The following is a 17,422-nucleotide window of genomic DNA, read 5'->3' as shown; positions in this document are numbered from 1 at the left end:
TAGGGAGTGGTGCAAACGGACTACTCAGGCTCTTTCCAGAGGCCCAGGGACTGTGCATCCCCCTGGTTCTTAGTATTTATTTCGACTGGGGGAAGCTCTGTGTTTCGTGGAATGGCTTCAAAGAACAGAAATCTCTTTGATGGTAAAGGCCAGATGCTTTATTTTTATTTTCTTACATTAGGGTAAGGAGCTTTTGTAAGAGTGCTCTGTGTTGTTCAGGTAATGAAATTGGAGGAAGGTGATTATTTTGCCTTTCAAAAGTTATATCCAGGGCTTCCCTGGTGACGCAGTGGTTAAGAATCCACCTGCCAATGCAGGGGACACGGGTTCGAGCCCTGGTCCGGGAAGATCCCGCATGCCGCGGAGCAACTAAGCCCGCGCACCACAACTACTGAGCCTGTGCTCTAGAGCCCGTGAGCCACAGCTCCTGAGCCCACGCCCCTAGAGCCTGTGCTCCACAACAAGAGAAGCCACCGCAGTGAGAAGCCTGCGCACCGCAACGAAGAGTAGCCCCCACTCGCCGCAACTAGAGAAAGCCCGCGCGCAGCAACGAAGACCCAACGCAGCCAAAAATAAATTAATTTATTTTTAAAAAAATGTTAGATCCATTTACTATATCAGTAATACCTCCCTTCTGGGCTATTCATTTGGTCTTACTTGTTGGTAGATGAGGCAAGCAGTCTGGAGCAGAGGCTGGTATACTGTTAACATTTTAGGATTTTCGGGTCATGTGGCCTCTGCTGCAACTACGTAACTTTGCCGTTGCGGAATGGTACTGTGAAGGCAGAGACAATACAGACACAAAGGCGCATGGCTGTGTTCTAACACTCTATTTATGGACGCTGAAATTTGAATTTCATATGATTTCTATACATCACAAAATATTCCTTAGAATTTTTTTTCCCATGATTTTAAAAACAAAAACAATTCTTGCCCTGTGGGCCTTTTATAAAAACAGGTGGCAGGCCAGATTGGGGTCTAGAACATCCACTCTCGCTTCTGAGGCGGGAGGTTGTCATGCTTGGTGTAAAACTTTCCCTCCAGCCAGCAAGCTGGGTCCCATATCTTGCCCAAGTGACATTAGGTTTTTTCACTTCTTGTCTGTGTGCAACAGAGATTACCAGACGTGTTCAGTGAAGGGCACTGGGTGAGACAAAGCTGTCCCTTGTCCTTAAGGAGTCTTATGAAATGTTAACCCTGAGGGGAGTCGCTGTATACACTAGAAGAGGGTGTTGGACTCTGGAGAGACTCCAGGGCTGGTGGATGGGGGCTCGGGTCTGCAGGTCGCCAGGCGGAGAGGAGGGAGGGAAAGCAGAGCTGGAGGAGCACGGGGGTGGGGGGAGTTCAGGTGCTGTGGGCTCCTCCAGAGGAGCCCCGTGTGGTGGCGTTTCTGTGCCAGTGGGCCGAGGGGACCCAGCGCCCCCTGTCGTCTGGATTTCTAGCGCCAGGTTCATACTTCCTGGAAGCGCTCATTCCATCATGATACAGCCTTCTGTTTACATTCTGTCTCAGCGTAACAGATCACGGGCTTTTTATTCTCAAGCCTGAGCTGTAGTCAGCCCTCTGTAAATGTCTGCTGAGCCAACTATCAGGTGAGCACCATCCCCTGTGCTTATTACACAGCACAGCAGCTGCCCTCTGTCTAAATGCAGAGAAGGCAGAGCGCTCGGAGGGGTGTGAGCATTGCTTTGTGAATTGTCCTAACTCCATTTAGCATTTAGGCATTCTGGCTCTTAGGTTTCCTCATCTGTAAAAGGGGAGGATTTGGTTTAGGTGGTGTCAAAGCTCCTGTCTGATGCTAAGGCACATCTTCTGTGAATGTGTGCTTCTGTTGTCCTCCTCCTTTCCTGGGTCTTCTAGATGATTACACTGAACCCAGTAAAGCCCCTAACTCCAGGGAAGATTGGTTCTCTCCCCAGGGGACGCAGGATGAAGGGAAGGACAACCCAAGGATACATGTGTTTCCCATTTTTATGAGCTCCCAGAGGCTTAACCCAGTGATGAAGGGAACTGACCTGGCATCAGTTGGCATCCTGGTTCCACCGTGTGCCGGCTGAATACCTGGGGCAGTGTAACTTCCCTGTGCTCTAGTTTTTCTCCTTGGCAAAGAGGGGATAATGACAGTATCTGCCTCAGAGGATCGTCACGATGATCAGATAAGAGAACGTGTGGGGCTTCCCTGGTGGCGCAGTGGTTGAGAGTCCGCCTGCCGATGCAGGGGACACGGGTTCGTGCCCCGGTCCGGGACGATCCCACATGCCGCGGAGGGGCTGGGCCCATGAGCCATGGCCGCTGAGAGAGAACATGTGTGTAGAGGGCTCAGCCCAGTGCGCAGCTCCCTGTGAGTGCTCAGAGCGCGGGGCAGCAGGCGGCGGACGTCGAGGGGCGGAGCTGCCGCCGCCCGTCAGCTCCCGCGTCTGCCTCCGGGCTCCCTCGGCTTGGCTGCAGACCTCACCCGGCTGTGTTTACATCCTCAGGAGTCTGCGGACGCTGCCTCCCCAGCTCTGTCTCTGGCTGAACTGAGGACGGCGTGCAGTGACAGCGAGCTGGCCGCGGAGTTCGCCAACGCCATCCGTCGGTAAGCGCCCTGCTCACAGCCCCGCTGCGCAGTTTATTCCAGGAAGTTTATTCCAGGAGTGACGGCTGGGTGCCAGGTTCTCCCCGCATGCTCCTCATGGAGCATTACAGGCTGCTTGGGAAGGAGGAGGCGCCCATACGGGCTTCTTTGGCCCAGACCTGGAGGCCAGAAAGGGGAATGACCGGGAGAATATATACAGTCATTTCACCTCCAGGTAGAAGAGGCCTCTTTCTGTACTTTGTGGTTGTGGTGTGGCATTGGCTAGAACCTCAGGACTGTGTTAAATGGTGAGGAGCAAATCAGGCATCTTCTCATATCACTGGGATGGAATATTGTGAGTAAATTTTATTGGATCTTTAGGGAATTTTTAACAATTTCTTTGGCTGCTTTATATGTGTATCGTATTTCTCAAATATAAAGGTAATTAAGTTGACTGAAGGAAAGAAAAAAAAAACAGGCATCTTTATCTTGTTTCTAGCTTCAGTGAGAATGCCTCCCTCCCCATCTCTGGCTCTTTCCAATCAGACGGCCTCATTGTTGATTCACTGCTGGACGTTTTTCCTCTATTGCGGCTGTTTCTTCCCCTCTATTCTTTCTCTCTGGATCTGTCTTCCATATTCCTAACTTTTCATACTCTCGCCACCCTTCTGCACTCTGTTCTGGAGGAGGGCTGTCCAGTCAAAAGGTAATGCAGACCACGCCTGATGTCCTAGGAACCACATTTAAAAAGTAGAAAGAAACAGGTACAGTCCACTTTAATGACGTATTTCATTTCACTCATTGTATCCAAAATATCATTTCAAAATATAAATCGATATTTTTAAAAGATATTAATGAGATATCTTCTTTTCTTTTCTTTTCTTTTACTAAATGTTCAAAATCTACTGTAAATCTAGTAAATTTACACTTACAGCACTTCTCAGATTCAAACCAGTCAACATTTCCAGTGCTCAGTGGCTCACGTGGCCATGGCTGCCCTATCGGATAGTGCCGTTCTGGGGAGGTTCTGCAGCTCCGTTTTCCAGCTCACTCATTTATTCCTTAGCTCGCGCCATCATGGTGTTTGGGTGATGTGTTGAGTTTATTTTGGTGATGAAACCTATCATCTCTTGTGTCATGATATCGTCTTGCGTCTCTCAGGATATTTATTGTACTTACTCTGAAATGTTATTTTGTCTACTGTATTAACTTGCCTCACATGTGAGTTTTTAAGGTTGAGTTTTGTGACTCACTCTTGGCTTCGGCTCACAAGCTTGCCTCCTGGGCTTTCTGTTCCTCCCGGCTGACAGCGGGTCTGTAGGCCGCGTATCTGACCCAAGCGTCCGGTCCCCTCCGGCTCTAATGGCCAGCACCTCTCACTGAAGCACCTCTGAATCCCTTTCTTCCTTTTGTAGCAGCTTGCTTTTGTGTGCATTTTGAGTTGTGGTTTCCTTTTTCAAGAAGAGTAAAAATCTGCCTTTCCTTTTTTATGAGTCCTCAGGGTTTCTGGCAGACGAAGAGCACTCCTTAGTTTCCATCGTGCTTGAGGATTTTTTTAAAAATACATTTGCCATCGTTTCTGGGGATTTGGGGTAGGAGGGGAAGGCTACAGTGTGTGCTCAGGCTGCTGTCTTGGTCCAGCCAGGGCTGTTTATCTTATAGTGTAGCCTCCGGGCTGAGGGTGGATTGCAGGCTGCCATGTGGGGAACCTCACTACCCTCCTGATTTACTCACCGCCACTTTTTGTCTTTCCTTCCAAGTTGTAATAGCTCAGTTTTTACATTGCCAGTGCCTCTGGCCATGTGGTTAAATGGTAATCGCTTTGCTTGAGGCAGGAAGAGAGAAGCTGCAGGGAGAATGCCCTCAGCTAATCCTAATGACGTGATTGCGCCAGAAATTCGGGATGCAAACCACCCCCTGCTGCCAGCAGGGAGCCATTTGGATATTGTATCTGTAAGCTAAGCCCCTGCATTTTTCAAGTTCCCGGAACCTCAGAGGCCTTCGCTGGCACAAGCAGGATGCAGGTTCTGCTGACTAAACATAAAGGGATTTCATTTGTTCTGTCAGTCACAATGGATTTCCAATAGCCAGCCTTAAGTTGCTTAGCATGGATTTCTAATCAAGCCCCAGATATATGGAGCCAAGAAAGAACCCACAGGGCTACAGGAAAAAGGAAAATAACATAATTATACTGTAAATATAGCTTAGAAAGTGGAATCGTCATTTCATGAGGATATATAATACAGACACCTAAAGGCTGAGGTTTGGGGATGTTTCTATTTTTAAAAATCAAGTGGAAACTACCACCTTCTTTGAAGATGTTAAATCACCGCCACACTAGTGGTTGAGTCCGTTGAGGGAACCTTCCCAGAATTTTCAGACATATTCCTACCTTGGAAAAGGATGGTTCCAAACACCGAAGCTGTGGGCCAGGGGAACCGGACTGAGAAGAGCAGGTGTGGTGAGGGGGCTGGAGCAGAGGCTAGGCTGGAGCAGAGGCTAGGCATGGACTTTTCTGGAGGAGAGCCCCTAGGAATGTGCCTTGTGACATTCTAGTCACTGGTCCTAGGTTCCTGCCCTGTCCCAGCCTAGTCTCCGCAACACCTAGCGGGGCTGCAGCCTCGGTCGGGCCCCTGCCCTGCGACCCTGCTCTCTCGGTGTGTCTGCTCCCAGCCGCCTTCTGTTTGGAACAAAACCAGGCCTCCGTGCAATCACACATTGACTGGCTACCTCCCATCTGGTCTGATTTCATTCCCTCCACTTCCATGGACGTTTATTGTAGTTTATTGGCTCCGGGGTTGCCATAAAACCCCATCTGGATGACCAGGTTTCCAAGTCTTGCACATGAGTTTTTTTTTTTATCAGGGCACCTTGTCTTTGCTGTTGTCTGCATAGGCTGCGTGCTACAAAACCCTTCTCCATCCCAGATCCCTCTCTTGCTTGTGGTCCTAGTAAAATTTAACCGAACCACCAAAGAAGTAAACTATACAAATGCGGTTAAGGAGAGGGAATTTTCAGAAATGAGTTTTCTTTGTACTTCACGTGGTATTCATGTAGCGTGCCTGCGGGAGCCGAGCACAGCTGAGAGGAGCAGACTGTTCCATCTTCACCATACTTAGAAAGCAGCGAGGGGCAGGTGGTGTTCTCCATATGATGCGGGAAGAGGCGGGGGGGGGGGGGGGCGCGGGGCGGGGGGAGACCGGCACTGCAAGGCCCAGCGGTTTCCCAAGGTCACGCAGTGAGGCAGCGGGGAAATCGCAGGCCCCGCCCCCCACATCTCCCGGACCCCTGCGTGCTGGCAGAGGTTTGCTTGCAGGTGAGTTGTGAGCTGAGCCCGCTCGTGTAGGCTCACCTACACCTGGACCCGGCATAGTATGCATGGCCTGGGCAGATGGGAATCCCTGTGCTCCTGGTACACAGCCGCCCATCTGTCCACCGAAGGCTGAGGACACGTGAAGGGCTGGTGGTGAGGGCGGACTTCCTCAGATGCACAGAGCCCAGGTCGTTGCGGTTAAAAGGTAAGGATGCTGTGCCCCTCAGTGCTGAGGGACAGGGAGGAATCAGGAAAGGGCTGTGACGTGGTGAGCAGCAGCATGTAGCATCACCTCAGATGATTCCACACCCCTGTCCCTGGGCCCCAAGGCAGGTCAGGACCAGCTCCATATCCCACCCAGGCACCGCAGAGGTCGCCGCCCTGTCCCTGCAGGAGGCTGTGCTCATTTAGTCACAGGCCCGCCAGGGGCTCTGCTGAGCGCTTCGGGGCACTGGCAGCTGCCACCTGTGCCTGCAAGTGCCAGATGGTTCTGTAAAACGCTAAGTGAAGGCAATCAACAAATCACAGCGGCCGCTCTGTCCAGGGACAGGATGCGCCCGACTCATCAGCAGAGAAGGGGCACTTAGACTTCCTTTCATCTCTCTGATGAGTTACAGGCGAGCTGCTGCTGCCGGGAGAGGGCTGTGTGTCAGATCCCTGTAGGGAGACATCGGGGGCAGGTGGGCCCCGACTGGTTAGGGTGGTCACAAGAGACCAGATCTGGAGGACGTGGATGTGCCCCTGTGGGGAGTGGAGCTGGGCCATCCAGGAAGATACACAAGGCGGCGTCTCGGAGTTCAAAGAGACGGAGTGGGAACTCCCTGGTCAGCCCTGGCCCGTGGGCCTCCACCGCTGGGTGAATTACTCCTAATGGAAGGGACTCCAGATGACACATGAACCCACAGCGCTGACACAGAAGCCAAGCAAAGAACATGTTTCAAAGCAAGGAAGCGACCACTTCAGGTTGAGGTGGGTTAAGAAGGGGAAAGGCAAGAAGCGAAGACAGCTGGTGGGAGAAGGTCGCTGTGCAGAGAGGGAACTCTGGGGGAACTGTCTCTAAGAAGGAGACCCCGGAGCGCTTCTGTGTGCGCCTGAGGATGACCCCGTAAGAGCGGGCCCTCTCAGGGTCACAGAGTAACTTGACACGATGCAGATCTGATGGTACCCTCACACTCGTGTTCCTCTGCTGTGTAACAAAGTACCACAAGCTTTGCAGCTTGAACAATGCCCATTCATTAGCTCACAGTTTCTGTGGGTCAGCAGGGCGCAGCACGACTGGCTTCTCTGCTTAGGGTCTTACAAGGCTGCAGTCAAGGTGTCATCCAGGGCCCTGTTCTCATCTGGAGGCTCTTGGGAGGAATCTGCTTCAATGCTCGTTCTGCCTGTTGGCAGAAGTCAGCTCCTGGCGGTTGTAGGGCTGACATCCCATTTTCTTGGGGCTCTTGGCCAGGTGTAACTCCTAGAGGCCTCTAGAACTTCTGCACAGACTTCCTGGTCTTCAAAGCAGCAAACACCTCCCTCTTATCACATCCCTTCCCTGCTTCAAATCTCTTTCCAGGAAGAGCCCAGTCCTTTTTAAGGGCTCACCTAAGTCCGCCAGGTCTACCCAGAATCATCTTATCCTAAGATCAGCTCTTTGGGACTTTAATTACATCTGCAGAATTCCCTCACAGCAGCACCTGGATGACTGAATAACTGGGATGTGTGTGTATCCTAAGGGGCCAAACTCTCGGAGGCCATTTTAGAACTCTGCCTACCACACCTCATTACCTAAGACCTTCCAGTGACTCCGGCTGTCTGTGTCCAAGCTCCTTCGCAAGTGTGTGATCTGACCCCTGCTTGCTTCTCCACCCTCGCCCTATCACATGCCCCCTCCCACCCTGAGCCACACCAGGCCGCCCACCCTCTCTGTGCCTCTGGGGCCTCAGTGCTGCTGCTACCTCTGACTTTACACCACCAAAGCCCACGTCCCAGGCACTCACAGCACTGTGCCTCTTCCCTGTCTATAAAATTTGTTTATTTTTTGGTTCTCGTGAGCCCTGATTTCGTTCTATCAGAGAACACATCATTGCTTTGTTTCTTATGTGCCTGCCTCTTCTTCCCCTGCTTCACCCTCCGCTGCCTGCAGGAGAGTCCCTTGTGGGGGGGGGGGGGCAGGGGTCATGACTTACCCAGCTGTACGACTCTGGTGACTTTGTTCCTTCTAAACAATCCCTCAGTGATCTCAGCCGCACTTCTCTCTGCCCACTGGACATCTCCCCCGAATATCAGGCTAGAGCCTTAAAACACACCATGTCTCCGGGCTTCCCTGGTGGCACAGTGGTTGAGAGTCCGCCTGCCAATGCAGGGGACACGGGTTCTTGCCCCGGTCCGGGAGGATCCCACATGCTGCGGAGCAGCTGGGCCCGTGAGCCATGGCCGCTGAGCCTGCGCGTCCGGAGCCTGGTCGGCAGCGGGAGAGGCCACGGCAGTGAGAGGCCCACGTACCGCAAAAAAAAAGAAAACACACCATGTCTAAAACAGAAATTGTTAATCCCGTTTCCTCCTGCCCTTTGAAATTGGCCTCTTTTTCAGAATTCCTATTTATATTTAAAAAAGTAAATTTTTCTAGTGATCCAGGATTATAATTTTGAAGTCTCCTATCTCTGTCTCTTGTCTGCAGATCGTAATGTTTTTTTTCCCATTAAAATCCCATCCATCCCATGCCATTTGCATTGCCTTCTCCTGAGTTTAGCCCTCAATCCCTCAGAACTCAGTAGCATCCCGATGGGTCATTCTACCATTAGTCTCACCTTGTGTTCTGCCACCAAAAATACCTTAAAACACACTTCTGATCATGCTGCTCTGCAGATACACCTTCAGTGGCTTGGCCTGCAAGATCATCTGTAGGTCCCTAACTTAACTTCCTAGCCCATATTTCAAATGTTTCCCTACATGTAACCTGCGGTCCAGATTCATCTGGGCAGTTCATCTTTCCGAGAGCATACCCTTTGCTTTATCCCCCCACCCTGCCCCATCTCTTTCAACTTGGGGACCCCTCCTCTTCACCCCCTCCCGTAGGACACTCATCTTCCGGAAGCTTCCTGTGTCACCTCTTCTCTGCGCCCCTGATGGTACAGACCACTCGTCGTCCATCGGTGCCCACAGAGCCCATGGTTGTCAGAGGGCCTTAGAACAAACCACAGCAAGCCTCCTTGAGTTCAGGTTCATGTCCGAGTTCCAAAAACATCTGCCCAGCTCTAGAAATCTTCCAGATTTGTAGGAAAGAACAACTGGCCATGAAAGGAAGGAAGATGGCACTGATCGACCCCTATTTCAGCAGCTATGGATTAATACTGTTTTTGAGCCGTACACATAGTGGATTGAAATGAAGAAGGAACTGGTTGGAGTCCTTTAAAGAGGGAGACCCCACTGAGCAAAGAAGCAGCAGAATCTTCACCATTTTATTAGTAGGACCATTATTTTTAAGGGTGCTGTTTTATTAAACTTGCACTCGCTGATTCTTCCTATGTGGCTGATTTATAAGAGCAGTCAGGCAGTGGAAGTTGTGCTCAGAATTCCGTAAATGCACAGGGGTCTGCAGGACGTTAATGGAATACAAAGTGCACCTGTGAGTTCATTATCATGTCAACAAATGACTGAGCTCCAGAGCCGGCCTCAGAGGGCACAGGGAAAGACCAGTGCTCATCCTGGGGGTTGAGGTAGGCGTTGCTTGGATAACTGAGATTTCTTTGTATTCCTATCATTCCCCCCACGTTCCAAAAGCTCAGAGAAAAGGCCTTGCCCTGGATCGCATAAAGGCAGAGTGATGGAGAACATCCAAGCACCCTGTAGCATGGGCAAGGCAGCAGCGTGCAGATGTGCAAGAAACATGGTCGTAGGGAGGTCTGGGCCGTCATCTGTGGCTACTCCTGGCAAACTCGCCCCAACACAACACCTGCGGAACATCATTAACTGGGACACCCCCTCCTTAGTTCCACAGGCCTGGGCTCTTCACCAGAGAGCTGTCTGCTCTGTCTCCTGCCCCACTGTCTGCTCGTTATGAAGCAGCATACTTCAGCAAGATGCTGAAGAGCAGGCTCGCAGACAGACCCCTGGGTGCATCCCAGCTCTGCAGGCGAACCTGGCGAGTCTCTTCACTGGGCCTCAAGTGCCTCATCTAGAAGACTAGAATAATAATAGAGTACTGACCTCCAAGGCTTGTGGTGAGAGATAACTTCATCCTTGTAAAGGACTTAGAGCTGTTACTGCTGGCTGGATTTTCTAAAAGAGAAGTAGTTATAGACTGTAATGGCTACCATGAAGGAAAGAAATAGAGTCATAGTCTCTGCGGAGATTTTTTTTTCCCCCAAAAAAAGTAAATATAGGTTGCAATGAATAATGGGGAAGTGACAAGGTGCTGGGATGTCATTACCCTGGGACATTTGTTTAGATGGTTGGTCAGGGTAGGCTGTTCTGAGGAGGTGACATTTAAGCTGAGATGCGAAGGAGGAAAAGTAACCGTGGGGAGGAAGTTCATCCCAAGCAGAGGGGACTGACTGCACGGGGTTCTGTCCTGGGAAAAAGCTTGGTGTGTGCGAAGAATGGATAGGATTCCAGGGTGCGAGGGGGAGGGCGATACCAAAGACTGGGTCAGGCAGGGCCTTTAGTCAGAGTAAAGCCACGGACTGTATTCCAAGTGCAGGGCAATAATACGATCTGACTTGTCATATTAAAAACTTCCTCTGGCCGCTCTGTGAAAGCTAGACTCTGGGGTACAGAGGTGAAGCAGAAACACCAATTAGGAAGCTCCTGTGGTTGTCCAGGAGAGAAATGATGGCAGCTTGGGCCTGGGTGGTGGCAGGAATTGCACCCATTTGGTAGGTGGGGTTTGCTGCTGAGCGGACGTGGAGGACGAGGAAAAGGGAGGGTCAAGGCTGACTGAAGACGGGTGTCGGCAACTGGGTGAATGGCCTTGCCGGCCTCTGACAAGCGAGGAAGCGTGGGTCGGGGAGGCCGTCTCAGAAGGTCTGCTTTGGACATGCTGAACTGAAGACGCCTATTAGGTAGAGATGTCACAAGGACAATTCCAGAGCTCTGCGGAAAGGCCTGAAGATTTAGAAGTTTTTAGCATGTAGGTAGTTTCTAGGGAAATAAATGCAAATGGAGAGAATCAAGTCAAGAAAGGGTGGGGTACAAAATAGGGTCCAGGCCCAAGTCCTAAATACTCCCAGCACGTAGAGGTGGAGGAGAGGATGAGGAACCAGGGCAGAAGACCACACGGACAGCTGGGGAAGTGGGATGAAATCCAGGCGCTCGGGGAAGAGAAGGTGCCAACAGAAGATCAGGCCAGAGAGGGACCCTTGATTGTGTCAATGCCCAGATCATCGGTGGCCTTGTGAGCAGTTTCAGTGGAGACAGAAGCCTGGTAATGGAAGGTGAGGAAGAGGAACCACATAGGCGGACCATTCTCTCGTTGTCTAATTCCACATAATGAGCAATTACAAAGAAATTCTAGGGCTTCCCTGGCGGCGCGGTGGTTGAGAGTCCGCCTGCCGATGCAGGGGACGCAGGTTTGTGCCCCGGTCCGGGAAGATCCCACATGCCACGGAGCGATTGGGCCCATGAGCCATGGCCACTGAGCCTGCGCATCCGGAGCCTGTGCTCCGCAACAGGAGAGGCCGCAGCAGTGAGAGGCCTGCGTACCGCAAAAAAGAAAAGAAAAGAAAAGAAATTCTAGGTCCTGTGGCTGCGACTCCCTGCGGTTTGGTGTGGTTACAGCTCCTCTGGAAGGTTTCCTGGCCGGTGCAGCCACTGCCCACCTCATCAGGCCCGGGCTCTTGCCCTGCCTCCCCAGCCTCCTCATCTGGACTTAGTGATTAAAGCACTGCAGCTGGCCTTTTTCTTTGCGGGAGAATGCAGCCTCCTCCCTGATGGCCCCGAGAACTCTGCTTCCAGACCCCCCAGGCACACTGACAGCCTCACTGCAGAGGCCTGCGAGGCCGTCCCCTGCCCAGGCTGCCCGCCTGGATTTTCTCGTCAACAGCAAACTCCCACTGTGAGTCTGCCTCTCACTTCCCCTGTGTGTATGCCACTGCTGACAATTACGCTTCAGTTAAAAATAAAAAGCACTTCCGGCTGCGTGGCTAAAGTAAGATTTGGAGGACCTTTTGTAACCAAAGATGAACCTGGGGATGGGGCGGAACCTGTAAGTGAAACCCACGTGTGTGCTGGGGGCTGTGGGTCTTCGTGGTGAGAGTAGGAGCCAGGATTGTCTTCTTGCTGCTGTAGGTGCATATTCCTGAGGGTCTGTATTACTGAGTGTGAAGACACAAGGAAGGGATTACACAGTTCTGGTCGTTCTGGAAGACACTGTGTGAACACATTACCGTGGAGGGGCAAGTGGAACATGTAGTGTTTAATTTGTACTTTCTCATCTGCACGGAGCCTATGAAAGTGTTCCTTTTAGCCTTATTACCTAGACAAACCATAGAAATTCTTTCTGAACTGAAAGCCAAGCAAATTTGAATCAGAAACTAGAAGGAACAGGAAATGAATGGTTGAGGTTCCAAAGTGACTTGGATTAGCAGGTTTATGGCTCTCAGTGTGTTTCAGGTCCTCCTTTGAAAATCCGAGGAAAGCTGTGGTCTTCAGAAAAGTAGAACCGTGCGTGTAATTCTGCATAAAAATTCAGAGAGTTCAAGACCACATGAAGCTCATTTGTAGACCCAGGTAAATAGCACTGCTGCCTTACCAGAGTTTCCCAAATTTGCACAATAATATCACCGGAGGCATTCTTTTTTATTGAGGCATAACAGACATATAACATTATATTAGTTTCTGGTGTACAACGTGATGATTCAATATTTGTATATATTGCAAAATGATCACCATAATAAGTCTAGTTAACATTTGTCACCATAGTTACCAAAAAAATTTCTTACTTGTAATAACTTTTAAGATCTCCTCTCTCAGCACCTTTCAAATACACAGTCCAGTAACGTTTAGTCACCATGCTGTACATTACATCCTCGGGACTTACTTATGTTATAACTGGAAGGTTGTACCTTTTAACCCCCTTCACCCATTTTGCCCGCCCCCAGCCCCACCTCTGGCAGCCATCAGTCTGTTCTGTGTATCTATGAGCTTGCTTTTTGTTTTTTTAGATGCCACATACAAGTGAGATCATACAGTATTTGTCTTTGTCTTATTTCACTTAGCATAATGCCCTCAAGGTCCATCCATGTTGTTGCAAACGGCAAAATTTCACTCTTTTTTATGGCCGAATAATATTCCATTGTGTATGTATCCCACATCTTTATCCATTTATCCACCGATGGGCGCTTAGGTTGTTTTCATATCTTGGCTATTGTAAATAGTGCTGCAGTGAACATGGGGGTGCAGATATCTTTTCAGGGTGGGGATTTCATTTTCTTTGGATAAATACCCAGAAGTGGAATTGCTGGATATGTTGGTTTTATTTTTAATTTTTTGGGGAACTCCCATTCTGTTTTGCATAGTGGCTACACCAGTTTACATTCCCACCAACAGTACACAGGGTTCCCTTTTCTCTGCATCCTCACGAACATTTGTTATTTCTTGTCTTTTTTATAATAACCATTCTGACAGGTATGAGGCAATATCTCATTGTCGTTTTGATTTGCATTCCCCTGATGATTAGTGATGTCGAGCATCTTTTCATATGCCTGTTAGCCATCTGTTTGTCTTCTTTGGAAAAATGTCTATTTAGATCTTCTCTCTTCTGCTCATTTTTCTTTTTTTAATTTTCTCTTTCATTCAAACCCTGGCTTCTGCTCATTTTTTAATCAGGTTGTTTTTTTCCTATTGGGTTGTATGGATTCTTTATTTATTAGATACATGATTTGTAAACATTTTCTCCCATTCAGTAGGTTGCCCTTTCATTTTGTGGTTTCCTTTGATGTGCAGAATTTTAGTTCGATGTAGTCCCATTTATTTATATTTGCTTTTGGTCTCAGATTCAAAAAATCATCACCAAGATTGATGTCAAGGAGCTTACTGCCTGTGTTTTCTCTAGGAAGGAGTTTGATGGCTTCAGGCCTTACCAGGTCTTTAATCCATTTTGAGTTAATTTTTGTGTATGGTGTAAGACAGTGATCCGGTTTCATTCCCTTGCACGTAGCTGTCCAGTTCTCCCGAGACCATATATTGAAGAGACTGTTCTTTCCCCATTATACACACATACACACACACACACACACACACACACTTGGCTCCTTTATCATAAATTAATTGGGCTCCCTATTCTGTTGTATTGATCATGTGTCTCTTTTTATGCCAATACCGTGCTGTTTTGGTCACCTGGAGCACTTCTTTTTAAATTTATTTATTTATGGCTGTGTTGGGTCTTTGTTGCGGTGTGCGGGCTTCTCATTGCGGTGGCTTCTCTTGTTGCATAGCATGGGCTCTAGGCACATGGGCTTCAGTAGTTGCAGCATGCGGGCTCAGTGGTTGTGTCTCACGGGCTTAGTTGCTCTGCGGCATGTGGGATCTTCCCGGACCAGGGCTCGAACCCGTGTCCCCTGAATTAGCAGGCAGATTCTTAACCACTGCACCACCAGGGAAGCCCTGGAGCACTTCTTGAAACTGCACTTCCTGGGTCTCAACCCAAACCTACTGAATCAGAATCCAGGGATACCCCTGGTACTGTTACTATAAACACATGCTCTAGAGCAGCACTGTCCGCGAGTAACATCACATGAGCCACAAAGGCAAGCCATGATGTGTGTAACTACATTTTCTAGTAGCTACCTTAAAAACTGTAACGAACAGGGAAATTAACATATTTAGCCCAGTGTATCTAAAATATTATCATTTCAACATATAATCAATGTTTTTTCAGTTATTTTACCTTCTTTTTTTCATATTAAGTCTTCAAATTCCAGTGTGTATTGTACACTTACAGCACATCTCAGATCAGACTGGCTGAGTTTCAAGTGCCCAAATGGCCTCCTGACGCCTCTAGGCTGCGTGTGGGAAGCGGCCCTAGAGTTGCTACCGCACAGGGGTTTAGCGTTTGTCCAGACAAGCGACGCCAGAGGCATGACTCGTACTGCAGGCGTCTGCCTGGCTCAAACAAAAACAGGTATAAAGTAACTCACGTTTTAGGTTTAAGTTTGAGGTTTAGCCTGTCTTTATAGCTTTAAATAAATCAGCATCATGGTTTTCTACCCTGGTGTTTGGACAGCAGTTCACTCCCATCTCCCTCCCTTCCGGAGGCCTAAGGGGTTCTGGGGACAGTTCTCAGCTCCCAGAGATGGCTCCCCACTCCCAGCCCTGTCCCCATCTCCCTTCACCCCCAGCCAGGGTTGGGCAGGGTCTCTGAGGGCCTCTCTTGCCTTCCTGGGTTCCATCTTCCATTGGAGCCTGCCAGTTCTGGAAGGTTCCCTCCAGTCCCCAGGGGCCTGGGCCCTTCGTTTTGCGGGAGCTGGGATTTCCACACTCGCCCTTTGGGGTTGGGGCAGGGATGCGGATGTAATTAGGGGGTGGGGAAGAAGCCGTATCACTCCAGGCAGTTTTATGTTGTGAATTTGAATTCATGGTTAGATTTTAAATTCTCTTCGTAATTTTCTTCTTTCCTTTTGCACTATTAATCGACTTCAGAATAAAGATAAAAGAATTTGAAATAGTAACAAAACGTAAAACAAATAACCCTTCCCTATTCTTTGTAGCCAGAGGGAAGAGGGGAGAAATCTTTCATGCTCTCCTAACTTTTCCTCAGCTGATGGAGGGCTGCCTGCAAGGCTGAGGGGATGGGCTGGGGAAGGAGGGAGGAACCGCCCTCTGAGACCCATTCTCACTTACGGTGGGAAATGGTGCCACTCTGGGATTCCAGTGGGAAATGCAGCCAGATCTGAGATTTCCTGGTGGCCACTAGGGCCCAGGAGAAACCTCAGCAACCAGGAGGCACTAGCCGGAAGGCTCTGCGGGGGAGGGGGGGCCTCCAGCTCCCTTAGGGCTGGTGGGACGAAGTCACTGGGCGCTGCGCACACTTATCCTCACTCACAGAAGCAGGCCTGGAGTTTTGTGTTGCAATTCCTTTCTTCATTAATGAATTTGGGAAGCTGGAACTGCACTTACAGTAGCTGGAGGCAGAAATGTTAAAGATTAGATACTTGAAAAGCCAGGAGGGGAGAACCAGGGCTGAACCACTGAGCACCTGTGAGTCCTCCCCTTCAAGGTCACCCCCCAGGCCCATCCTACAGGAAGCACAACTGAGACTCCGCACACACTTTACAAAAGCATCCAAAATTATAAACACTTAAAGCAACTCGAAATGACTCAGGTAGGAAGTGAAAGCATCCGTCATCCCCCTTCCTGGAGTTCAGCACTGTTGAGTGTTTAGCCTTCTAGTCAGTCACTACAGTATATCAGCTATTCACACATTTTTGGTTGTTTCTGCAAACATGACATCCAATGGAACTCACCCTTTTCGCTTGACAGTGTATCAGCTGCTCTTCCGTGCCAGTGCACGTCAGTCTGCATGCTTTATTAACAGGGAAGAGCATTTCAAGAGAACCACTAGGAGACCCTGAGTGACTTAACCAGCCCCCTGGTTGTTTCCCATTCTTAAGCTTATAACCAGAGCTGAAGTGAATCCAACTGTCATCTCATGTATAGGAACCTACACTCATACTGTTTCTGTAAGGAAAATTCCTATAAAGTTTCTTAGTCAAGGGATGGGTTCATTTTGTATTTTGCTAGATGCTGGCAAATGCCTTCCAGAACCATCATGCTAATTTACATTCCTCATACACTCATGAGTTGTTTTTAGAGGAGTTTCTTCCATAAATCCTGGTTACTCGGTACGCTCCAAGGTATCCCATACCTTCAGTGACCTGTTTTAACAACTGTTGTCACTGTGAAACTATCCCCTTGCACGGCGCTCGGTACTCAGGATACATCAGGGAAGAAACCAAATAAGGTCCTTGCCGCCCTAGAGCCTGCATGCCGGTGGGGGCGTCTGCTGAGCAGATTACGACCGACTGTGCCGAGCGTGCCACGTGTGACAGAACAGAGTGGCACCGTGCCTGTGATGGGGGCCTCAGGAGGGAGGAGGGCGGTCGGTAGCGCCTCCCTGCCCAGGTCTGTGCTCTCAGGGGAATTAGAGGGAGGCAGTAAGCTGACTTGGACACCAAAAACCTCCTAAGTCACTTGTGTTGGGTCTCTGCAGTAGTAAAGACCCAATGGAACTTGAAGCCAGGGACTGGGGGAGTCGAATGAGCGCGAATATAACTTCCGTACTTGAAATGTGATCAAGGACTTTCAAAATGAGAATACCAATTCTCCCTCTACCACGACCACACCTTTTTTTATTTTGCCCGGTAGGACTGTGTTGATTTCATTGAGAAGGGACTCATCCCAGGTAGGCACCCAGGCCAGGTTTATACTCTTGAATCCCCGCATGGTTCAGGAGATGCTTAGCACACTTGGAAAAGAGCACAGAGACCAGGACAGGGGTTTGTGGTCAGACTGCACTCTGCTTGCTGAGTATCTGGTCTGCCCACAGCAGGAAGGAACTTCTCCGTCCGGAA

At 49.6% G+C, this 17,422-nt stretch overlaps 1 protein-coding gene across 3 annotated transcripts in view; it reads left to right on the top strand.

Annotated features, from left to right (window-relative positions):
- The window catches only part of MCC (MCC regulator of WNT signaling pathway), a 463,984-nt gene that overhangs the window by 439,516 nt on the left and 7,046 nt on the right, over positions 1–17,422 (top strand). For all 3 annotated transcript variants that reach the window (XM_060009025.1, XM_069540594.1, XM_060009026.1), the window contains one exon: positions 2,478–2,578. In XM_060009025.1, the coding sequence (XP_059865008.1) occupies positions 2,478–2,578 (101 nt within the window). The remainder of the gene's footprint in view (positions 1–2,477; positions 2,579–17,422) is intronic.

This window comes from Delphinus delphis, chromosome 3 (assembly GCF_949987515.2).
Source record: "Delphinus delphis chromosome 3, mDelDel1.2, whole genome shotgun sequence".
NCBI classification, from domain to species: Eukaryota; Metazoa; Chordata; class Mammalia; order Artiodactyla; family Delphinidae; genus Delphinus; species Delphinus delphis.
This window is presented reverse-complemented; position numbering and strand designations above follow the sequence as displayed.